This window comes from Chelonoidis abingdonii, chromosome 22 (assembly GCF_003597395.2).
Source record: "Chelonoidis abingdonii isolate Lonesome George chromosome 22, CheloAbing_2.0, whole genome shotgun sequence".
NCBI classification, from domain to species: Eukaryota; Metazoa; Chordata; order Testudines; family Testudinidae; genus Chelonoidis; species Chelonoidis abingdonii.
Window position 1 is genome coordinate 21,850,604 of NC_133790.1, and position 25,928 is coordinate 21,876,531.

General features: G+C 45.3%; 1 protein-coding gene across 1 annotated transcript in view; it reads right to left on the reverse strand.

Annotated features, from left to right (window-relative positions):
• LOC116837122 (sodium/glucose cotransporter 1-like) overlaps positions 1 to 18,895 on the reverse strand; it is a 48,984-nt gene extending 30,089 nt beyond the window's left edge. The window contains exons 1-5 of the mRNA XM_032801302.2: positions 18,690 to 18,895; positions 14,001 to 14,072; positions 5,632 to 5,736; positions 2,460 to 2,519; positions 2,000 to 2,104 (exon numbers count right to left, since the gene is read on the reverse strand). Coding sequence (XP_032657193.1) covers positions 2,000 to 2,104; positions 2,460 to 2,519; positions 5,632 to 5,736; positions 14,001 to 14,069 — 339 coding nt within the window. The 5' untranslated portion in view covers positions 14,070 to 14,072; positions 18,690 to 18,895. The remainder of the gene's footprint in view (positions 1 to 1,999; positions 2,105 to 2,459; positions 2,520 to 5,631; positions 5,737 to 14,000; positions 14,073 to 18,689) is intronic.
• Between the last annotated feature and the right edge of the window lie 7,033 nt (positions 18,896 to 25,928).

Sequence of the window (25,928 nt, forward strand, 5' to 3'; positions counted from 1 at the left end):
CATTTTCTGCCCCAGGGGTGGAGTTCCCAGCGAGCCCCTCCCCCCCAGATCCCAGCCCCCAGCCTGGTGGAAGGACCCTGCAGCTGCCGTGCTGTGGCAGGCAGACCCTGCAGATGCCCCAGCTGAGCAGCTGCAGAGTGTCCTTGCTGCCTGCCATGGCTGGGCAACTGCAGGGTCCCACGGGAGTCCCCGTTGCCTGCTGGCTGGGCAGCTGGCGGACCCTGCTGCATCCTAGCCGCGGTGGGGGGGAGGGAGAGGCCTGCAGCTGCCCAGCGGTGGCGGGACCCCATAGCTGCCCAGTGGCGGCGGGCAGGGACCCCCTGCAGCTGCCCAACCACGGCCACCGGCTGGGGGACCCTGCAGTTTCCAGCTGCCCCGAGGGCGACGGGACCCTGCAGCAGCCCAGCCCCACAGGCAGGGAGACCCTTGAGCTCCTGCCCACCACAGCGGTGGGGGATCCAGGAGCCCCAGCAGCAGTGGGTGCTGAACCCACTTACCCTTTTGTCAGGGATATTCTTAGTGAGTCAGGGACAGTCACGGGCTGCCATGAATTTTTATTTATTCCCCATGACCTGTCCATGACTTTTACTACAAATATCCATGACAAGAACTTAGCCTTATCTATAAGCAATATAAAAATCTACCTACTAGTAATTCTTTACCATCTTCTCTTAACAAAAGTCCCATAAAGCTTTGCAAAATACAGCTAACAGCTTCATACGTAAGGGATGCTTGGAGCCCTACACCTATGTGCTCACAAAACCATGCCCAATTAAATGGATGCAACATTTCCAATTACAGCTACATATAAAACACAACAGTTATGTTGACAGCTCCTCACAGAAATAAATGCTAACGAAATGAAAACACCAAAAAGCCAACTTGGGGGTTTGCCATAGACCCAGCCTATTTAATTTGCAACCTTGGTAAGAATCAATTATTGTAAGAGCATGAGAATGAGAGCAAAAAGCCAGCTCTTTTAGGTTGCACTGGACTATTATCACTCAGCTCCAATGCAGAGGGCAAAGAGTAACCTTCCATAGCAACTGCAGAAAAACAACAGAGCCAGGTCTGCCTGACCTCTGGACTTGGCTGGAAACATGATTTCAAAAGGGGGCAGAAAATCACAACCTCCTTTGCTACTGCAATGTCCTTGTTAGCCACAGTTCATAGCTCAAACTGACCCACAGACAGGCTCTTTCCTCGCCTCTCCCTTCCTCTCCTTCCACTTTCCCACTCCTTTATTTGCTAACCCCATCTCTCTTCTCCCCACTGCCTTCCTCTCTTTTCTCTCTTTGGCTTCATTAGTACTAACAGGTTGCATGTTCAGCTGAGGATACCGATGGAAGGATGTGTGGGAACCGGGAACAAAAATCCATTCCTTGAAAGCCCAAGGCCCCTTTTCTCCCACTACAGCCAAAGAGAGTTACTCATACTTTGTACCAGGAGAATTTGGCCCAGGAGTCAGAATGGGAGACTTTAGAAAGAAGGCTCTAAAACAAAATGCTGAAAATGGGGTGGGGTGAATGTTCCTGGGTAAGAAGCAGCAATTGTTGCCTTTGGGGAACAAGGGCAGAGAACTAGGTGCTAAAATTCTGATAGTTTGGGACATTCTCTTCAGTTTCTGTCACTGACACCTGAGATGGCACATACAGTATATGGTGAAAAAGCTCCGGCCACCCTGACCTGTTCCAGAGGGGAGCACATGTGGAAACAAAATCCTGGAAAAAGAAAGCTAAATCATAACCACCATCTAGAGAAAGAGTTCGCTGGTATAATTCAACAGGCACAGACACACACAGCTGTAGAGCTGATTTGGATGGTCAGCACTGCTGGACGGAAGAGTGACAACATGGAAAGATTTTTACCTACCTAAATAGAGTTCAGGCAACAAATGAGAGAAGTGAACTACACATGTAGAGAGATTTTATGTGAGCATAAAATAAAATACAGATAGGAACGTCACTTAGAATAGAGGAACTGGAAAAGCTTAACTCACTGAGATCTTGGTGAAAATATAGAGGAGCAGAGAAAGGACTGACAGATACATCTGAATCCGTCGGCCACCAAAGCGCTTCTTGAGATACTCTGGCATCGTCACCACCTGCAGAAGGAGAGGGAGAAGAATTCACACTATGAGCAAAAGACAACTACCATAGGGGGTAGGGGCTCTTCCGTCCAGATACCACACTGATAAATGCACTAGAAATGTAGATGGCCTCCAAGAAGTACAGAAAGACACTCTGTCAAATCCTCCTCATGTCAGGATCTCAAAGACACAGAGACTTCCTTGTTTAAATACATACAGAAACAACTTGAGTTGAGTCCCTGTCACATTCAGGTCTCTCCTCCCACTGAGAATGGTTTTGTGATGGTGCTAGATTCACAAACACAGCAGGCTGAAAAAGAAAGATTAAAACTGGGAACAATAAAAGGCATAACCTAGTGTTTGTACTTACCCCAGCCCTGATGTAGATGGGTACAAACAACCAGCCAAGAGCAAATACAATTATCAGAGCCTGTAACCAAGGAAAGAACAGCTGAATTAGCCTCTGGTCCAGTCACTAGCACTTTCCAAGGCCATGTATCTGGCTGCAGTGAGTAAAATGGTGGCCAGCGCAGGCACCTCTGGCCTCATGCTTTCTGGTTTGAGCATTGGCCTGCTAAGCCCAGGGTTGTGAGTTCAATCCTTGAGGGGGCCATTTAGGGATTTGGGGCAAAAATCTGTCAGGGATGGTACTTGGTCCTGTTGTGAAGGCAGGGGACTGGACTCAATGACCTTTCAAGGTCCCTTCCAGTTCTATGAGATAAGTATACCTCCAAATGTGTCCGGCACTTTACAGTTGGAACTCCAGGGGTGAAGTCCCAGCCTTACTGAAGTCAATGGTAGTTTTGTCTTTGACTTGACTGGAACTAGAATTTCACCCCAGATGTCCAACAGAAGCATCTGAGGAAGAGTCCCCCACTGCAGCAGACTTACTGAAGTATCAAAGAGAACATTGCTTCAGCATTTTCCCATGTCTGTCCATGGAGAAATACATTTGTAGTGTGTCTAACACTGGTCTTAAAATTTCCTTCGGTTGCACTATCCCACTGCAGCTCCATTAGTATTAGCAACTACCACAGCATTACTGTGCCACAGGCACAGGTGCTTAAACCACTGTTTCATTAGTCGTGCCCAGAGCAGATCTAGATAACATGGTGTTTTAAACACCAGAAGCCCGCAGAAACCTCTCTGTATTGGCAGATTCACCATTGCTACCAATGGGAAATGTTAAGAAAGTCTAGAGATGCCACCCCCACCACCTTTACTAGCCCCTCCATCCAGTCTCCAGGCAGCCACCGGCACAGGAAACATTCCACTAACAAATCCAAGTGTGTTATGAACAAGTCTCACTTGTGACTAGCTCTGCTACTCCAAGGTGTTGGACAGCAGAGCTTACTGCCATATCACCCACCAGACTAGCCCACTGACCTGCCTTCTGCAGTGCCTTGGGAGTAGTTATAAGGTGCCCTAGACATTATAAGACATAATACTTTCATATTTGGGACTATATACTGTAAAGTATGGTAGCTCTGCTATACTACATACTGTATATTCTGCATCAGATATTTTATTGTAGATCATACATCCGTTTTTCTTACTTAAATGTTATGCAGACATGTGCACATTAAAACAAATAGAGCTAAATTCTGCTCTCAGACCTGCATTCTAGATCTCTCATCCACAGGCTAGTTCTTTATCGCCTCTCTGGAGTTCTGCTCATAGATCAAGCGTAGGACATGCCAGAGATACTGGGCACCATGCTGCTCTCACGTCCACCCATCTACATCAAGAGTAACTCCACTGAAGTCAAGGGAATTACACTGACACAAAGGCAGTGTAAGTGAGAGCAGAATCGGGTCTAGTTCTCTCTCTTGCTAACAGAATCAGTGTGGATCCTAAAGCAGCATTTTCCCATGTATATTAGCATGTTTATCAGTTCCATTGTGTTGTTCGTATTGTAATGAGCTAACTAGCTGGCTTCTGTGTGCGTGAACAAGTACACCACTGTCCTCACCTCTACTGTACTTAATCAAAACCTCTCAACTGTGTGTCTTAGGCTGCATACTGCTACCAGCTAGTGGAGAGCTCTTTAGCTCACATTGCAGAGGATCCTGGTTCTATCCCTTCAGATGTCATAAAGTTCCAAGTAACCTTAGTGTGGAGCCTGGATTTGTTTCAGCATCATCAGAGAATAATAAAAAATGAGAGTTTAAACTAACTGATTCCAATGTGTGCATGTCTCTAAGCGAGCGTCTACTTCCCCCAATGCACAAAGAAGTTGCAATCTATATGGGGCTCATTTCATACCCATACACTTCTATTTTAAATAAACCTAAGGGCCACATGCTTCCACTGATGATTCAAACCAGATTACAGGGAAACACCAAACCTCCAAGATCATTTGTGGTGTTGCATAAACTCCTTTGTGAAGTGCAACAGCCAGGGGCATGGCCACTATTATTCCAGAGGCTGAGGTGCCAAGGGAAGAGCTAGATCCCAAGGCTCTTGGCTCATTAAAGTTCTCTCATGACCAGATCTTCCTGGAGCACCGGGTAAACAGCAGTCTGGCTCCAGACTCCATGCTGCAGGAATTGACCTCCTAGTGGCTATGTCCCAATTCCCCTCCAAGGAGTATAGTGGAGAAACCAGTGCTGTTCAGGGCAGCGGTAACATGTGATGCAAACTGCACCTTCAGACTGGCTGACCTGAAAGGGGAAATACAGCATAAAGGGGCTGTTCCCCAACTCCTGCATCTCCTCCCGGCCACACATACATGAGCTTTGTTGCTGAATCCATGGAGGGCTACAGGTAAAATTCACTGAGGAGAGGGGGCACGTTATCTTTCATCTCAGCTCTCTCCCCCCGATCCTTTCCCAAACCTTTACGGTTCTTCTGCCACACTCCAGGCAGTAGTCGTAATACTTTTAATCAAGTGAGGTGTTTGGTTATAGGACAGGTGTCTGTCCCCAGCAGACTGAGAACAGACCAGCACTGATGGTGCATTAGGAGGAAATCTCTGCACTCCTTCGCTGCCATCCCTTAGTGAGGGGGAAATGAGAGGACAAGTTGGGAGTGAAGGCAACCCTAAATCCCTCACTGCCTGGAGGAAAGCAAAATATGCCTTTCCCCTAGTCCCACTTCTGCAGTGCAAGCTCTCAGCAAAAATGATACAGATGAGATGAGAAAAGCTGTCCTTCCCTCTGATATCGGGAAATGTTGTTTATAAGTATTTGAAAAGCAATCAAAGGACAAGGATAGAATGGAGGAAATCACCAATATATTGAGAGACAGAGAGAGAAGAAAACCTCTGTGGAAACTGGTTTCCTAATATAGTAATGGCCTTTTCTTCTCCCATTGACTGGGCGGCAGGTGAGAGTGGGAAGAGAGGCTGGGGGAATGGGAATCGACACCAAGTGTTCTTGTGATGGGTGGTTCTGCCAGTCGCCAGCCCTGAGGGAGGCAGGTGCTGCTGGGTGCGGGCTCTGACAGCATTAGAGTGAGTTGGATTTTTAGACAATGTAGGCTCACCTGATCTCTTTGGATACCCCCGAGGTTACAATTTTATGTAAACGTGTACCACTTACGTTCCACTCAAATCCTGCAATGGCGATTCCTGCAGCCGCTCCTGTGCCTGCCAAGCCCACAAAGTGCCCACTGCCAATGTTACTGGCAAACAGAGAAGCACCAATCTGGAAAGAGAGAGAACAGACTTGGGTCATAGATTCTGGACTCAGGCCCTGGCTAAAATAAGAGCTGTATTTGCGACCCCCAAAAAAGGGCTTATTTGGTGTTTTGAGACTTCCTGTCTGCCATCACTGTGGGACCTGAGTGCCTGATTTCCCCTCTTAAAACCCAACATTGCAGCCATCATCCCCCCACAGACAAGGAGGACTGAGCAGGATATCACATATTAACTCATCCAGAGGGGACATCGGTGAATGATAATACTCCCTCCTCCAACTAAGGTGAGCACGTGGCCTCCGCCCATACAGAATTTCAGCTCTTTGGAGAACATTTCCAACTAACATGTGGGTGATGTATTGCAGAATGAGCAGCCAATGATCTTGGCCAGAGGTCCGGGCAGCTAGTGCAAAAGGCTGATGTCACACATCTAACCTGCTCCAAGGAGAAGAGGCTAATTCATGCCCCTGTCAGGAAAATAAGATACGTGTCATTGGGCGAAAGATCCACAAGCCTTACAGCTGCCTTGTATCTTCAGTGGGAGACACCCTTTTTGTACTTGGTTTGCTTCCATCAAAGGGACAATGGGTTACCTGAATGGGACTCTGGGAGCTGCTATGGTAGGTCCAGCTACTGACCCAAGGGTGCAGTACGTGTGAGTGACACGTGTGCATACAAGGAATGTTGGTATCTCTAAAGCCTGTAACATCCTGTATTGATCCCACAGACTGAGTAATGGGGAGAAACAGGAACTGCTGATATGTACGGATCGAAGGAAAGAAGGAAATTAGTACTGGATTAAAAATAAGACAGAGATTCACAAAAGGCAGATCATATCTACGTAATCCTTCTGCCAGGTGGTGGCGGCAGCAAAAAGGGACAGGTTCAATATCTAGAGGAGCTTCCCCTTAACATTATAAAACAGAACCAGCTTGAGCCCCCATCCAGAAATCTTGGGAAACAATATACTACCACCCCTGGGAGCCTGTAGGAAGTAATACTTCCCCAGTTGCAAACACCGAGTCTGAGTATAACAAAAGAAAACTTTATTAAGAGGAGACGAAATAGAGCATTAATCTGGGAAAACACCACAACAATCACTCAAAAGTATGTTAACCAAAATTATGTACTGGCCCCACATTGTCTTGAGCAGTAGACTTTTGCCTCAGCTTCCCACTTTGTGGTATGAAAGTCCAATAAACAGACGCCTATTTAACAAACCACTCCTTTTCCCTCTGCTGCACCCCACTGACATTTGTCAGCTGAGGGCAGCAAAGTCCCAGAGTCCAGGGCTGTGTTCAGGCGGGTTCACCTCCTGCCCCCAGGCTCGTGGGATGGGTGAGTGATGCCTCTACTCACCACTGTCGCTGCACATCACTGCTGCACACCACTGTGAGCCTTTGACCAAGACAAGGCAGCTAAAACCAATGCCCTAAACAGCCTGATGCTAATACAAGTTTGCCAGGTCTTAAAGGGGCTGATATGTCGTGCGCTGTGCCTGTTTGTTTCCAGCAGCGAGGCTGCAAGTGAAAGTCAACGCCAAAGACAGAAACTGTATTTTCTATCTTTGCTAATTTTTCCTCTCCCATTTTTGGGTGTGTTTGTCTTGTTTTGTCTTCTAGGAAATGGGACTGGACTTTAAACAACGACTCCAGCCCATCTCAGCTAACTTCCCCTCTTTCCCCGCCCCAAGAGACAGTTATTACTATCTTTAATGCCATCTAAGAGACTGTCAGGGAAGGGGGGTTTCTTTCTAAAAGCTCTCTCCAGCTGAAGGGAAAAGGAACAAGGGATGTTTTAAAATGAGAGCCTTACTTAACACTTTACATTTCAAATGCTTTAAAGGTTTTTCCTTCTTTTTCTGTATCTTTAATAATAGGTTAAACATAGGTTTAATGGTGTGTTTGCTAGGGTAGTAGGCAGCCTGAGGTCTCTGTATACCAAACACCAAACCTTGTTTAAACGGTATAAAGATGGATGGATGAATGGATGACTCTTTTGGGGCTCATATATTCCATCTAAATTAATACAACACCAGAGAGTAACATTCCAGCTTTACACATGGCAGTATTGTATTGTCTGTGTACATTTTTGTAAAGAAAAACACAAAACCAAACAAAAACCAATGCAGTTAGCAAAACATTTCCGTTAACACAACAGTCATTATTCCCAGTTCAGGACAAACCAATGCCAACGTATGGGTCTATTACTTTCTGCTTCTGTTTATCTTTCTGACAGAGGAAAGATTCTGCACAAGAGGATCCTAAGATCAGTATACACTAGTTACAAATGCAATCTAAAACCAAAATCTTTTTCAGTAATTACATGTCTGTATATAGGGACAGATCTTTGAATTCAGAACAGTGAAAAGAAATTTGCTCCAATACTTTAGTAATTTGTAGCAAGAAAAAGTTATGTGGAAGAGGCTAGCTGATGGCTGGCAGCATGTATGGCAGTTACTATGTTTTAATTAAACCAGTGTATCTACATAATGCAAATGTCCTGGGAATTCTGCTTAACTTTTCAGGCTGGGATCTACAAAGTGCTTAATGCCCTTAGGATACTTTGATAAATCTCAGCCTTCTTCTAGATGCATCACAGACGCAAGATAGAGAAACTGGGCCTTAAACTTTGGATTGTCCCAGACAGGGCTGGGCACAGAATCTCATCAATCAGAGTAAGTGGATGCTGTAACATATCCCCGCATAAACTAAAGGATTCTGGCCTATTTTCCAAGAAACTCCATGTTACCGGAAGGCTGTCCCTTCATGACATGGTCAGCATTACAATTTTCAGGGATCTGGCTATTAATGATCTCCCCTTATTCTTATGCTGTTAGAGGTATAACAAATTGGGTGGGGTGGGGTTTTCTTCTCCTCTGGACAGACCTGACAAACAGACAGCATGCATAGGATGTGGGGCCCTGAGGGTACACGAGCTAAGCCTGCTTCTCCGAGGAGGGAATTTCAGAGCAAAAGTAGCTCCCGCCACCAGTTAGCACTGACTGCATTTCAGAAAGAATATAGTGGAACTAGAAGAGGGCATGAGGGTTTGAAAGGGATGGGGTCAACTGTTCAGTGAATGAAAGAATGAAAGCTATAGTGCAAGAAAGGAGAAGAAAGATGAGGAAAAGGGAAGAAAGACTGTTGAAAGAGACAGGGGCTCACTAGTCAGGAAAGAACCGTCTGGCTGCAGCTATATGAAAGTTACTCTATATTTGACACATTATTCATTAATCTATTCACCTTACTATTTTCATTGGCTTTCTGCTGCCCAGAAGTCCTGGTGCTTACTGCCCCACAAGCCTCCTAAGGAACCTGGAAATCCTACACTTTGCCTAGCAAAGTAACAGAAACAATTCCCAGCCCCTACAGTGCACTGTTCATGCCACTGATCCACCTCTTTAGGTAGGGACTTCACTCTTGTGGGATAACACTGGAAATGTTTTTAACTTCATTATTTTGGGACACAAAAGTGTATTCTGCAAATCCACAGCTCTCCCCATCCTTAACCAATCCAACTTGCATATTGCTTAGTGTCTCTGTATAGCCTTATCATGCATCTATCAAGCTGCCTTGAGAAAGGAGAGCAGGTTTGCTATTCTGCTGCCCTAAGTTCTCTGCAAGATCTTCATTTTGCATTCTTATCTACTCAGGTAATTTTAAAATGCCACACAATCCTTTAACCAGGAGAAATGGACATGCATTTCTCAAGCAGCATAGGCTTTGTTAAATTGTAGAATCACCTGGGTCCCTCCTTCCTCACTTGGTGCTATGCAATTACACCTCTACCCCGATATAACGCGACCCGATATAACACGAATTCGGATACAATGCGGTAAAGCTGTGCTCCGGGGTGGGGGCGGGGAGGGGTGTGCACTCCGGTAGATCAAAGCAAGTTCAATATAATGCGGTTTCACCTATAACATGGTAAGATTTTTTGGCTCCCGAGGACAGCATTAGATCGGGGTAGATGTGTACTTACATCCTCAATCCTTGCATATCCAACAATTTTTTAGGTATCTTGCTGGGACTTCATATGCACGTGTTGGCTTGGAAAGCAACACAGCTTCTGCTAGTTGCTTAGCAAGCCAGCCTGATACTTTAGTTTCCCCATCGTCAAATATGCGGGCACCAGACCCAATGCCTACAGTCTTGGGAAGGCATCCCACTACTAGTCCCATTAGAGGGTTTTAGCAGAGTCATTAGGAGTTTGATTTACTGCACTTTTCCTTCCCTATCAAAGTTTCACTTTGGTTGCATGTTTGGTTGCTCTTTTTACCTTGAACAGTGGTGGTTTCAACCTGGCCTACAACTAAAAATGTTTCTACCTCAGTCCACTACTTCTAGGGACAGAAGGTAAAATATTTATCCCCACTGTCCACCTCCTATAACCTGCCTACAGAACTGCTGAATTAACAAACAGGAAGAATTTTATAAAATAATCCTTCACATACACAATGATCAAAGAAACCTACTCAGTGGGCAACAGCGAAACATGACTGCATTAAACTGAAGTTAAAGATTATCTATATATCCCAATTCTCTTCCTTCTTTGACTGCTGGGTGTTACTCATTTACTGTTGTCCAGCCCATAAATTAATACAAAAGCAGCAAAGAATCCTGTGGCACCTTATAGACTAACAGATGTTTTGGAGCATGAGCTTTCGTGGGTGAATACCCACTTCGTCAGATGCATGTAGTGGAAATTTCCAGGGGCAGGGATACCTAAGACAATACACTGCCTCCAATTATCTGGCTGAACTCCTCACCCCTCCAACTAGCAAGAAAAAAAGGGAACATTCCATTTCATTCAACAAAGAACAGGGAAAACACACCATCCACTTTTCTTTTCTTAATCCTCAGCCTATACCCCCTGGCTGCTTGGTATAGCAGGGAACAGCATGACAATTGAGGAATGAAACTAAGTCAATGGAAATTTTATTTCTAAAACAGGTTTTGGAATTACATTTTCTTTTATTCTCTATAGCAGAAAGCAATGAATCGTGCAGTCAAGTCTCAATAAGTCGAAGTCAAAAGGAAGAAATATACTACGATGGGAAGAGTCCATTTATAAAGCAACATCCCCATCTACAGACTTGGGAAACTCACCCAGGTTTCCCTGGAACATTCCCAGGTTATAATCACACATGGCACTGCCCCAGGGTGAAATCAGAAGTAACATTTCTCTAACACTTTACATATTGCATTAGTTGGCACAGCATCAAGCTGGTATTTTTACTCTTTTTGGCCTTTTTATATTTTATCCCTGCTTCTGCCATATCTATTTGCACTGGGAGGGCTGAGGACGGCCCAGACTAAAACCAGGGAAAGGGTTTTCCAGAATCTCACATTCTCTTGTTCAGAGTAGCCCTCCAGAACAGTATTGTTAATGTAAGTGTTTAACTAGGGATTTGAGTGCTTGCCATGCCTTTTGCTTTTATCTTACCAGGTATTGCCAAGGGTGGAGAGGAAGAGATTTCCTGTTAGCTGTTCCAAAGCGAAGAAGCTCACAGGGAGGAGACAAAGATGGTTTTAAGCAAATGTTAATCCTAGAGACAATTTTGGCAGTACAGGATCATCCCCTCTGGCCTCTGATATGCCTCTAAATGGACAAGAGGTTTAGGCAATGTAAAGCTGGCTACACTGCTTTATGTCCCTGGGGGACTCCCCTGTATCAGGGGAATTCCCAGCTGCCCCTTTACGGAAGCTTCAAGTCACCTTTGTGGCTTTAGAGCAGTGCAAAGAGGCTTACCCAGCGCTGAGGGTCTGACCCATGCTGTTTTTGTGTTGTACACACTGGGCTGGATTCCCCACTGCCTTGCATCTTGAGCCATCATTTGCACCTGTACAAGATGATAGTGTTTTACACTCACTATTCATAGGTATAAAGAACTATATGAAGTGCAAAGCAGCAGAGAATCAGGTCTAGTGCATTTAGTCAGCCAGGGAGGCAGGGGTCCTGATTCACCATTGTGTTTGTTATCGAGTTTCACAGCAGAGTCACTCCATTGATTAAACAAAACAAAAGTTCCCTTAAAATAACTTTGAGATTCTCAGTTTCCCAATGGTTCTATTAGTACCTGAATGGTCTCAGTCCTAATCTACTCATGAGATCCTCCTCCTGCTTGGAAAGACAATGCTCTAACATGAAAATGGAAATTCCAGTCCTGCCCCAATTCAGGCAACACTGAATGGAAACACTGAGAAAGGGGCAGCAATTTCTGAAAACTGTTCTGAAAATTCCTACAGTCAGTAAATATTTATTTAGTTCTGTAAGGCCCCAAACCTGCAATTGTATCCGTGTGGACAGAGCCCTGCATCAAATCCCACCCAAGTGCAAAGGTCCTGTCACATGGGTCCAACTTCAGGATCAGGGGTAGGTTTTATAACCTTCACTAAAGTTTTCCTTCCAAGATGAACTGCAATGATGATCACGAAAGTACCATATTAGTGACACTCAGAAAATGCATCTATCACAATCTGGGATGTAATCCAGACTAGCGAGAGGTTGCATCACCACCTGCTCTGCAACCTTAGGTGCCTCACTATGCTTTGCTGCTGTAGCTCCCAACCTGGCCCCTCATGAACAGCCAAATAGCATGCATGTCACACCCCGAATGTCTTTTTATAGCTGCAGCCTTCCAGCTACACATGAGCCACACTCTAGCTTCCAGCAGCCTTGGTTACTACTTGCAAGGTGATCCCAACACACTCCCAGGTCTGAATTTTCCCCAAAACACATGCATTCTGCACTCCCCAGCCCTCTCCTGGACAGTCACGTATTAGAGGTCCATTGCCCTGTAAGGAGCCAATGTACAACAGTTCGCTGCTTTAATTGGTGCTATCAAACAATTCAGTTTAAACACAACATTGGATTGGTTTTGATTAAAGAATAAATATAGTTTATTTAACTACTAAGAGACAGGTTTTACGTGAGCACAAGTACAAAGTATTAAAAAGTCATAAAATGCTTTCTACTGACTACACTTAAACTAGACTTGGTTGAAGGTAAAATCCTTCCCACATGTTCCCAGCAACATCGCTGACCAAATTTTAAAGTCAGGATCTCTCACAAAGTCCAAAGGCTGGTTCCTCTGAATTCTTGGGTGAAAGAGACAGACAGACAGAGAGGGAGAAAAGAAAGCAAGAGGACCTGGGGCGTTTTGCACTCCATTTTTATAGTCCAGTCACCCTCAGAAATGCATTTTGCTGAAATAAAGTTCCTTCAAGCTGTGGAGATGGAGGCATGAAGTCTCATGGTGAAAGAAGTTCCCTGTTTGTTAAAATGCTGCCAAAGGACGGCCACTCGACTGGTGATTGCCAATCAACTTTGATCACATCTGGCTAAAGGCTTCAGCTTGTCTCTGAGAAACAGGTTTACCCCCTCCCCAGACTTGTCTGGTAAACACATTTCAGCCATAATTTCAGCCTATGTTCATAACTTTACATACAACATTGTTACATACATTTCATCTTGATATTACTGGCCAGCAAATTATTCGTTTTCAAATGATAGCTCACAAGGCATATTTGTACAAAGATTATTACAGTGGTGTATAGGGTGTGAATACACGGACGCATTCAGTCACAGAACCACATTTATTTAGAAAGATTTCTCCTTTGCCAGGAAGTCTCATTCAATAGAGAGATTGTGACCTAATGGAGAGAGCATTGGACTAACACAGGAGACTTGGATCCTAGTCTCAGCCCTTGCTACTGGCCTGCTGGGTGACCTTGGGCAAGTCACTGCACCTCATAGAATCATAAAATATCAGAGTCGGAAGGGACCTCAGGAGGGCCTGTAAATCACCTGTCTGTGAATCACTTTCCCCATCTTAAAACAGGGACAATGACACTTACCTCCTCTGCAAAGTGGTTTTGGAGCTACAGCTAAAATGTGCTGTATAAGTGCTTGGTACTATTATTATAAATGTAAACTCTGATTTGTTATCAGTAATTTATTATGAACATTTCAGGGTTCTCTCCTTGCAATGTTACAGCAAAGGACTAGATTGCACGGCCACAGTGAAGGCAATACAGCAGCACCACAGAAACCACCCCTACAAATCAATTCCTCCCTGTACCTTGTACCTAACAGCAATCACCTCACATGAGCTAGGCCCTCAGCCAAGAACATTAGGGTCCAGAGAGGTAGTAAGTACAAAACATTCAATAAATGGTGAAAGTGATGTGCAGCGAAATGTTACATGTGGACTAAAAGCACACGTATGCATACACACACACACACAGAGCGTATAATACGAACTCACCGGCCACCACACCATTTTATGTCCAGCCAGGAAGAATCCTCCCACTGTCCCTCGGTTGGACAAGAACATGGCCTGGAAAAAGAATGATTGGTTAAAATTTTCAGCTCTAACAGGCAAACTATGCCTGATGACATAAACAACCAGGGCATCAATGAGAAAGATGAACCAATATAATGCCAAGAAAGATTTTGAAGGGAATAGCATGACCTGACAATGACTGAGCAATGATTCTTGTATCAATCTATAAATTAACCATCGGGGTGCCTCTAAGTTTTTTGTTGACTCAAGGCAGTCAGGCAGCCTTTGCTGGCATTTCTGCAGGAGGTCTGCCCCGGTCACGTGGATTCGACGGCACGCCTTGGGGGGATCTGCCAGTTTCATGCCTTCTGCGTACCCGCCGCTGAATTGCCACGAAAGCCACAGGACTAGTGGACCTCCCGCAGGCATGTCGCCGAAGGCTACCTGACTGCCACCCTCACAGCCCCCCGCGGCTTGCCGCCCCAGGCATGCGCTTGGTGCGCCGGTGCCTTGAGCCACCAGTTAACCACTGAAGCTTTATTGGTTCAATTTTCATTACATGAAGCCTGCAAAACCCAAATCTAAACACCGCACATGTTAAAATGCAATGAACTATAAATAAAACACAAGAAATGCATCACTAACCAAAGGCCTTGCCGGCAAACTGTCACTCACAGGAGTACTCCTTGAGGTGCGCAGGCCTCAAAACTGCTGATGTAGCGAGTTTTATGTCCATGCACTAGAGCTGCCGTACCGAGCTTTCTTACTCAATACTAGCATGCTCCAGAGTTTCCCTGCAGGAATCCACTGCATGGCAATTTAACCTTTCCTGCTCTGATAAGCTCATCCAGGTACCCGCACTTATTAGCCTTTCTTCACTTCCACAGAGTAGCAGTTAAGAATTACTTTCCTCACTCTCATTTTATATGTCAGGAGAGACTTTATGGGAAGTTTCCCTCACATCTTTCATAGGGCCTGACGCAAAACCCTTTGCAGACCATAGGATTCCCATTCCTTTGGATCAGGCCCAGAGAGGGCATGAGCAAAAGTGAGCCAGAATGCAGATCCTAATATAGATGAAGAAAATAAACAAACAGGGACATGTTTCACTACAGACAATAGTTGAATCAATATTTGTCTAATGGAAAAGGACAACATTGGTGGAGAGACACATTTAATATTAGGCTTCTTAGCAACTATTCTAAACAAGTAGAAACTTCAATGCTCCAGTGCCTGACATGCCACCTACCAGCCCTCTTCTGACCCAGGAATTTATATTACAAAGAATTACAGTCAATAACAAATTACAATAATCATACTTCAGGTCAGATTGTACCTTTAAGGCACAAGCCTGGTTCCCTCCTGGAGCTCCCCAAGATGCATTGGATGTATTTCTGCCACAACACTCCTTACAGGAGAGCATGCTGCACCCTTCTGAGTCAATGAACAGCTTGGCTGCTCGAGTGGGCTGATGAGGGTGGTGGGGGGGGGGACTCCTGGTCCTGCCTCCTCCCCATTCTTCCCTGGTCCTTTGAGGTTGCTTGCGCCCCAGGGTCCACTAAGAAGCAGCAGTGCTCTCATGAAAGGTATAGGCCCTCAATTGTGTTTTGCTTCTGTGGGAGGTGGCAGGGGGAATAAATAGACAGACTGTCTGGTACAATCTAACCCTTGGCATCCAATACACTCAGCAAGAGGTACAGGTGCAGGTACTTCACATCTTCAAAGTGCTGAACAAACATTAACTAGTTCATTGGCATCAAAAGTTAATCACTTCTCAAAACTCTGTCAGGCTGCTAGTGTGGAAGATTTTGTCTGCAGCTGCCTTCTGTGTTCTATGGCATGGACTCCTGGGTTATTTCAGGGGAGTGCACAGGTCACTGAGGGGCAGGTTTCCCTGATTCACTCTGTTAACTGCTGGCTCTTTCCTCAAGGGACTAGCAGAATTTTCCCCATGGACAGTCTCTGATGTCTCCTCTGATAGAATACAGACTCTGTTCCTGAAAGGGATATCAGCTCTTTAATCTAGTGACACACAAGTGTTTTCCATTAAGGCAGCATTAGTACAAATACTATCTGTCCTTTTCCTTTGAACCGTTTACAACTCAGTCCAGTACTCACCCTCCTCCCTACCACAATCAACCCCACTGCAATCCCTATTTACCCCACCTCTTGCACTTCACTCCAATTCCTACGTCATCATGAATTCCCATTGTGGTTGCCTCTGCTCCAGCACCCTGTCCCTAACCATCCACCACCATTACCATCCCATTTCCACCTCCACCCCCACTCTGTTCTTCACCAGGTCCCCACCTCAATTCTGCTAAAAACTGCACTTCACCATTATCCTGATCTCCATCGATCAGTCATCTCCTATAGTCCCTTCGATACAGATATCCCTCCATCACCCTCACTCCAAGCCCCATCTATGTTATCCTCCACCACAGTCTCATCCTCTTCACCCCCAAGCCAGGCCTCGTACCAGGTCCTACTTCCCCAGTGAATCCCAACATAATCTCCATCCTGCCACTTCTTAATCCACCCCCCAATAAAGCACCAGGCAATTTATACATTTTAATTTACAAAGCCATTTTCCTAGAACCCAATAAACTACATTTTCATTAAGAAAGAAAAATCCAGACGTACCCATATTCCCACTGCCACGGTTACCAAGAAATAGATGACTATGACCAAGATGTCTGCAGCGTTATTGATTTTTGTGGAGGAGTCCATCCTGCTTGCTTCTTCAGCTCCCTTCCTTCTCTTATCCTTATATCGTCTTTTGCAGACTTGAGATAACAAAAGACCCGTTATCCCCTGCTGTTTTGTTTAATATTTATCTTCAGATTCACTTATTTCCTATGGGGTGCAAGTTGAAGCTCGTGCTTTTTCTTGAGCTGTGATTCCCACCAAAAAACTGGTCCCCAAATACAACTGTTGCAGTTTTCATAGGCAAAGGAAGTCCTCAGTTCACATCCGCTGCAGAAGGTGCTCACTGCAATTGTAGCCCAAGAGCAGGCGTCTGAGAAGCAGTGAGCTGTAGAAGGAGTGGCGTGGACATAACATACTCGGTGTATGCACCTCCCTGTTCGTGGATATTTTTTCAGCAGTAAATCTGGTCATGGAATGAATTGTTTCCTTAAGAACAGGACGCTTACCAAGACCAAAGGAAGAGTGACCTGACAGTTAGGGAAACACCACGGTTTTCTGAGCTGACACTCCTGCTATGCTGTCCCTCATTCCAGCAGGAATATATAATGGAGGTACAGCCCAGGATTTCTGGGAACAAGTCACTTTGATCTCTTACAGCTAGATATTTATAGATGTGTCTGAACCATAAAGAACTGGCTAAGGAACTTGCTGGACCGTTAATGTTGATTTTGAAAAGTCTTGGAACCCTGCGGAAGTTCCAGAAGACTGGTAGAAAGCTAAAGCTGCGGCAATATTTAAAAGGGGCAAACTGGATGGCTAAGTAATTGTAGGCCGGTCAATCTGACAATCAATCCTTAGCAAGATAATGAGTGACTGATCTGGTACTCAATTAATAAAGAATTAGAGGTGGATAATATAATTAATGCTAATCAATATTGGTTTATGGAAAACAGATCCTATCAAATTAACTTGATTTTTTTACATGCGATTACAGGTTTGGTTGATAAAAGTAACAGTATTAATGTAACACAATGGCTCTCAAACTTTCCAGACTTACTATACCCCTTTCAGGAGTCTCATTTGTCTTGTATACCCCGAAGTTTCATTTCACTTAAAATCTGTTTGTATACAAAATCAGACACAAAAATACAAAAGTATCACAGCACAGTAATACTGAAAAAGCGTTTACTTTCTCATTTTTACCACACAATTATAAAATAAATCAACTGGAATATAAATAATGTACTTATATTTCAATATACAGTATATAGAGTGGTATAAATAAGTCACTGTCTGTATGAAATTTTAGTTTGTACTGATTTCACTAGTGTTTTTTATGTAGCCTGTTGTAAAACTAGGCAAGTATCTAGATCAGTTGATATGCCCCCTGGAAGACCTCTGTGTACCCCTGGTTGAGAACCACTGATGTAATAGACTTCTGTAGGCATCTGACTTGATATCAACCACTTTTTGATTAAAATCTAGAATATAAAATTAACACGACACATATTAAATGTATGAGAAACTGGCTAACTGATAGATCTCAAAATGTTACTGTAATGAGGAATCATCATCAAGCGGATGTGTTTCCAGCAAGATCCCACAGGGATCAGTTTTTGGCTCTATGTTATTTAACATTTTAATCAATGACCTAGAAGAAAACATAAAACCATCATTGATAAAGTTTGTAAAAGATTCAAATTGGAGGAATGATAAATAATGAAGAGGACAGGTCACGCAGAGAGATCTGGATCACTTGGTAAGCTGGGCACAAGCAAACAATATGCATTTAAATACGACTACAGGTAAATCTACACTTTCTAGGAACAAAGAACGTAGGCGGTACTTAAAGGATGGGAGACTCTCTCCCGGGAAGAAGTCACTCTGAAAAAGATTTGGGGGTAGTAGTGGATAATAAGCTGAATGTGAGCTTCCAGTGCGATGCTGTGACCAAAAGGGCTAATGCAAACCTTGTATGCATAAACATAGAAACCTCAAGTAGGAATAGAGAAGTTACTTTACCTCTGTATTTGGCACCGATGTGACTATTCCTGGAATACTGCATCCAGTTCTGGGGCCCACAATTCAAGAACGATGTTGATCAATTGGAGAGGGTGCAGAGAAGAGCCATGACAACAATTAAAGGACTAAGTAGATCTTATAGTGGTAGACTCAAGGTGATCCATTTATTTAGCTTAACAAATACCAGATTAAGAGGTGACTTGATAACCATTTATAAGTACCTATATGGAGAACAAATAGTTAATAATAGTCTCTTCAATCTCTCAGAGAAAGATAGAATGTGATCCAATGGCTAGAAGTTGAAACAAGACAAATTCAGACTGGAAAGAGGGAAATTAACCATTGGTACAATTTACCAAGGGTTGTTGTGGATTCTCCATAACTGGCAAATTTTTAAATCAAGACTGGATGTTCTTCCTAAAGATCTTAAAAGGGTCTGTGGGGAGTTCTACGGCCTGTGTTATCGAGGTCAGACTAAATGATCACAGTGGTCCCTTATGGCCTTGGAATCTACAAATAAAGTTGAGATTCAGACATCAACATCCCAGAAGTGAAGACAGTTCAGACTGTTCAGAACCAGGGTTTTGGCTCTGCCCACTGTCACCAATTATCAAGTTCTAATTCCAGATGCCAATGGCACCAAAGTTCAGCAGTGCTTAGGTCTGGTCCCATCTCCAGTTATTTATTCTTTCTTGGGCTTCAAAATTAAACCAAACAAAATGATCTGATGCAAAAGAGAACTCAGATGTGGGGCAGGTTGCGACTCAGTTTCTAAATCAGTCAGAAACAAACCATTAAAAGGGAAATTTCCTCTGGAGATTCCTGTGATCATCTCTGATTGAGCAGGAGGTGGGTATCACAGCTGTGATCAGAGAAGTGCAGGAAATGTAGGCAACAGGCACAGACAGGTGCCATAGGCTGGGGGAGGCTGTGCCTCCCCAAACAGCCAGGCATGGCCCTGCCCACACTCCACCCCCAGCCCCACCTCCTGCTTCACGCTCTGCCTGCAGCTCCAGTCCCTCAGGTGCTGGTTCCAGCTGCACCACCCACCATCCTGGCACTCCCGGGCTGGGGGAGGGCTGCGGCCGTGTGCTACCCACCCTCCTGGCGCTGGCAGCTAGCCTCCCCCAGCCAGCAGTTTACACACTGCCCATGGGCACAGGTACAAGAATTTCAGGGCTCTGGGGGTATTTGAAAAAGTGTTGTCTCTACCCCCACTTTGCCCCACGCAATCACAATTCATTTACAGTTCAGTAGGCTGCCTGCCAAAAACTGATTGCCTCAGGGCATTTATCCTAAGCAGTACATAAACAGCACAATGGGCTGGATTGTGATCTTATATTGGTTATACATCATTGACTAGTGGAATTACTCCAGATTTTCAGTACTGCTTGGAACCTTTCCAAGGTATAATTGTTCTGTGACAGTTAGGCTTTTTTCCTGTAATTAGTAGCTAAACAGGAGAGAGTGTCTATATCTAAAAGATCATCAGAAAGAACCATTAATCTGAAATTATAGCTGTCATAGTATTCTTTTCTCAATCTGAACCTTAGAGCCCCAAAAATGAGGTACTAGCATGAAATTCTCTAAGCTTAATTACCAGCTTAGATCTGATATGTTGCCACCAATCAGGATTCTGAGTACCTGATAAACTCTGGTCTCTCCTCAAACGTTCCCTGGGGACCCCAAGACCCAAATTCCTTGAGTCTCACAACAAAGGGAAATAAACCATTTCCCTTCCCCCTCTTTACTCCTCTCGATCTTTCCTGCCTGGGTACACCAGGAGATTACCGTGCTTCAACTCCTTGAAACACAACACAGAGAGATCAGGTTTCTCTCCCCCTCTCCCCTCACCCAGAGGCAATACAGATTCAAGCTCCGTGAATCTAACACAAAGAGGAAATTTACCTTTCCCTCCCACCAAGTCCTGGGGAGTACAGACTCAATACCTTAGCATTAACAAGGAGTAAAAAATCAATTAGGTCTTAAAAAAGAAAGTTTTAATAAAAGACAAAAAGAGTAAAATAATCTCTGTAAATTTAAGATGGAATATTACACGGTCTTTCAGCTTATAGAAAATGGATAAACAGCCTTATTCAGAAAAAATACAATTTAAAATATTTCCAGCAAACTACACATTTGCAAATACAAAAAAACAATTTAAAGACTATACTGTCTTTCTACCTTTGTACTTACAAATTGGAAACAGAAGATTAGAGAGCCTGTAGATACGTGTGGTCACTCTCAGAGCCCAGAGAGACAACAGACCAAGAACAAAGGACCCACACCCAAGCTTCCCTCCACCCAGATTTGAAAGTATCTTGTCTCCTGATTGGTCCTCCGGTCAGGTGTTGCAGGTCACTGTTTGTTAACTTTTACAGGTGAAAGAGACATTAACCCTTAGCTATCTGTTTATGACAATAGCGTAAAAGAAGAACTCCATCCTTCTCATCTAGACACTGCAATGCAACTTAAACACCTACAAATTTACAAGATGCTGTCCCTCAATATTTTAGGCATCTCTTCTTCAGCAGAGACCTCAGTTTGTTCTATAAACAGGTTGTGAAATTACTAGTTTTAAATCTAATAGGGAAAAAATAATCCTAAAAGCTGGTGAGCACCCACAATTCTACAACATTTGTAAAACACAACCTCTCTTGTTGTCCGCTCCAGAGAAAGAGGTCTATTTACTAAGCCTACTCACCAGGCAGCAGTTTGTCTAAGGTAGGCTGTAGCTGGCCTTTCATACAAAGGCTGATCAAATGGATTCCCATGTGTGCTTGTAACATGAATTGTTTCATTTTCACTCATTCTTAATTCATGAATTGAATTCCTGTTTCAGCTCGTGTAGCCACAACTCTGACAAAAGAAATAGGAGGTTGCTGGGCCGATTCTCCACTGCCTTGCCCATTGAATTGTCATCCACCCTGGGCAAACTGTCACTAAAGAGACTATAAGATGCTACTATGTGGTATAAATGACTGTAAACTTCTGCTTTAACCCACTTCACACACTTTGGCCAGGTCTAGATGATGCCACAACATGCAAGAACAGGAGAGACTCAGACCTCAAGAATTAATAATCACACAATTCACATCCTTACCTGTGAAAACAGCAAAGAATCCTGTTGCACCTTATAGACTAACAGACGTTTTGGAGCATGAGCTTTCGTGGGTGAATACCCACTTCGTCAGATGCATGTAGTGGAAATTCCAGGGAGGTATATATATGCAGGCAAGCTAGAGATAATGGGATTAGTTCAATCAGGGAGGATGAGGCCTGTTCTAGCAGTTGAGGTGTGAAAACCAAGGAGAGAGAAACTGGTTTTGTAGTTGGCAAGCCATCACAGTCTTTGTTTAATCCTGAGCTGATGGTGTCAAATTTGCAGATAAACTGAAGCTCAGCAGTTTCTCTTTGAAGTCTGGTCCTGAAGTTTTTTTGCTGCAGGATGGCCACCTTAAGGTCTGCTATAGTGTGGCCAGGAAGGTTGAGTGTTCTCCTACAGGTTTTTGTATATGCCATTCCTAATATCTGATTTGTGTCCATTTATCCTTTTCCATAGAGACTGTCCAGTTTGGCCGATGTACATAGCAGAGGGGCATTGCTGGCATATGATGGCGTATATTACATTGGTGGACATGCAGGTGAATGAACGGTGATGGCATGGCTGATCTGGTTAGGTCCTGTGATGGTGTCGCTGGTGTAGATATGTGGGCAGAGTTGGCATCAAGGTTTGTTGCATGGATTGGTTCCTGAGCGAGAGTTACTATGGTGTGGTGTGCAGTTACTGGTGAGAATATGTTTCAGGTTGGCAGGTTGCCTGTGGGCGAGGACGGCCTGCCACACACAAGGCCTGAGAAAGTGTGGATCGTTGTCCAGGATGGGTTGTAGATCCCTGATGATGTGTTGGAGGGGTTTTAGCTGGGGACTGTATGGGATGGCCAGTGGAGTCCTGATGGTTCTTTCTTGGTTTGTCTTGCAGTAGAAGGCTTCTGGGTACACGTCTGGCTCTGTGATCTGTTTCCTTATTCCTTGTGCGGGTATGTAGTTTGAGAATGCTTGGTGAAGATTTGTAGGTGAGCCAGACGTGCAATGCCCCTCTGCTATGTACATCGGCCATACAGGACAGTCGCTACGGAAAAGGCTAAACGGATACAAATCAGATATTAGGAATGGCAATTATATAAAAACCTGTAGAAGAACACTTCAACCTTCCTGGCCACACTATAGTAGACCTTAAGGTGACCATCCTGCAGCAAAAAAACTTCAGGACCAGACTTCAAAGAGAAACTGCTGAGCTTCAGTTCATCTGCAAATTTGACACCATCAGCTCAGGTTTAAACAAAGAACTGTGAACGGCTTGCCAACTACAAAACCAGTTTCTCCTCCCTTGGTTTCACACCTCAACTGCTAGAACAGGCCCTCATCCTCCCTGATTGAACTAATCCCATTATCTCTAGCTTGCCTGCATATAATACTGCCCCTGGAAATTTCCACTACATGCATCTGACAAAGTGGGTATTCACCCACGAAAGCTCATGCTCCAAAACGTCTTTTAGTCTATAAGGTGCCACAGGATTCTTTGCTGCTTTTACAGATCCAGACTAACACGGCTACCCCTCTGATCTTTACCTGTGGCGGCTGTATTGGTTTGGTTCTGCTTTCTCCTTGTCAGGTACAGATGTAACTGAGACACTCATTACAGAGTGTCAGGAAAAGATTGGCTGTGAGGTAATTACAATACTTGTGCCTCCATATCCTCATACCTGCAGTTCATAGGGAAACCCACAGAGACATTGTACTCAGCACTAGTCAGCACAGCACAGCTTCTCTCACACACAGGACAGACAAAGTCAGCCTGTGGAATTCACTGCTGCGGGTGATCTGACACTCAAGTACTAGTTGGTTTTTTAAAAAAAAAATCTAACCAACAACAACGTTTGCACTTATGCATGCAAAGACAGGAGCAAATAAAGTTCATGCTGCATAGTGGGAGCTTCTTAGCAGGAGGCAGGAAAGAGACTTCCACCCCACACTCCTGAGCAGGACATTCACAATTAGCTAGGTCCATTACTGGACATTTTCATCTTCCTGAAATACCAGCTCCAAAACTAGGCTCTACTGCAGGGTTGGGCAAACTTTTTGGACCGAGGGCCATATTGGGGTTGCGCAACTGGATGGAGGGCTGGGTAGGGAAGGCTGTGCCTCTCCAAACAGCCTGGCCCCTGCCCCCTATCCACCCCCTCCCACTTCCTACTCCCTGACTGCCCCCCTCAGAACTCCAACCCATCCAATCCCCCCCGCTCCTTGTCCCCAACCATCCCCTCCCAGGACCCCTCCCCCCATCCAACCCTCCTGCTCCCTATGCCCTGACTTCTACCCACACCCCTGCCACCTGACAGCCCCCCCAGGACTCCCACCCCCTATCCAACTGCCCTTTGCTCCTCATCCCCTGACCACCCCCTCCTGGGACCCCCTGCCCCTAACTGCCCCCCGGGATCCCACCCCCTTATCCAACCCCCCTGCTCCCTGTACTGACTTCCCTCTCAACCCCTATCCACATCCCCACCCCCTAACAGGCCCCCCGGGACTCCCACTCCCAACCCTCCCTGCTCCCCATCCCGACAGACCCCCCAGAACCTCCATCCCATCCAACTGCCCCTCCTCCCTGACTGCCCCCCAACCCCCTCGCTCCCTTGCCCAACCCCCCTGCTCCCCACCCCCTTACCACCAGCAGGGGCTCGCAACCGCGACATCCAGCCACTCTTCCCATGCTGCCCAGCGGAAGCAGCGGACCAGGGCACGGCAGTGTGGCTGCGGAGGAGGGGAGACAGCGGGAGAGGAACCGGGGACTAGGCTCCCCGGCTGGGAGCTGAGGGGCCGGGCAGGACGGTCCCGCGGGCCAGACATGGCCTGCAGGTTGTAGTTTGCCCACGTCTGCTCTACTGAAAGCAGGACACCAGACTTGAGTGACCAGTAATTGGATTCACCATGGAAAATCCTACATTCCTTCTTATGGGCCCATTTCAACTTCCTTTAAGTCAAAGAGACTTTCCATTTATTTTAATGGAAGTCGGATCATTCTCTATAGACTGTATACAGCAGTGGTTCTCAAAGCCAGCGTGCTGCTTGTTCAGGGAAAGCCCCTGGCAGGCTGGGCCGGTTTGTTTATCTGCCGTGTCCGCAGGTTCGGCCGACTGTGGCTCCCACTGGCCACAGTTTGCTGCTCCTGGCCAAGGGGCTGTGGGAAGCGGCACGGGCTGAGGGATGTGCTGGCCACCCTGCCTGCAGCCCCCATTGGCCTGGAGCGGCGAACCGCGGCCAATGGAACCGCGATCGGCAGAACCTGCGGACACGGCAGGTAAACAAACTGGACTGGCCCGCCAGGGGCTTTCCCTGAACAAGCGGCAGACTGGCTTTGAGAACCACTGGTATACAGCATAACATGTAGAACTGGGTAAGAGTCCTGAGTCCAGCCTATGCTGATTGCTTCTCTCTGGACTCAGTCTGGTGGATGCGAATCCATCATGGAGATGACACACTCAGGATTAGATTATCTCTCGCTTTGCACAGGTAGGGAAGAGGGTACAAAAAGCCACCCTCTGCCCTGTGCCTCTGTTTACAGGTAGTGATAATGGATTTTTCGCCTATAACTGTAGAGACAGAGAAATTCTGCATCCTCCATCTAGGAGACAAGCTGCCACCATGCTTGTCTTCTGAAGGGGAGGGAGGGAGCACAGCCAACCTGGCTTTTAAATGCTGGAAGGGAGATTTTTGGGTGAGACAACCTTTATGAGCAGCTACCTAATTCACAGCCATGAAAAACACAGCAAGGACTGTGAAATCTGGTCTTCTGTGTGCTTTTCCCTCTACTATACCGATTTCACAAGAGAGACCAGTTTCTCAAACTGGGGGTCCCAATGCAAAAGGGAGTTGCAGAGGGAGTACAAGGTTATTTTAGGGGAGATTGTGTTATTGCCATCCTTACTTCTGTGCTGCCTTCAGAGCTGAATGACAAGAGAATTGTTGCTAGAGAACTTGCTGGGGCCTTCCTTGAACCAGAAGATGTTTCTTTAAATTCTGAAAAGGTCATAGGGCCTGGTTTCATTTAAGTCAAAGACAAAACTCCATAGATGTCACTGGTGCCATATCAGGCTAGTGATCATAAGCCCTGGCACCATCAGAAGCTCATATTTCTGTTTAACAACAAAGGTAAAGGTTCTGAAAAGCTGAGAGGAG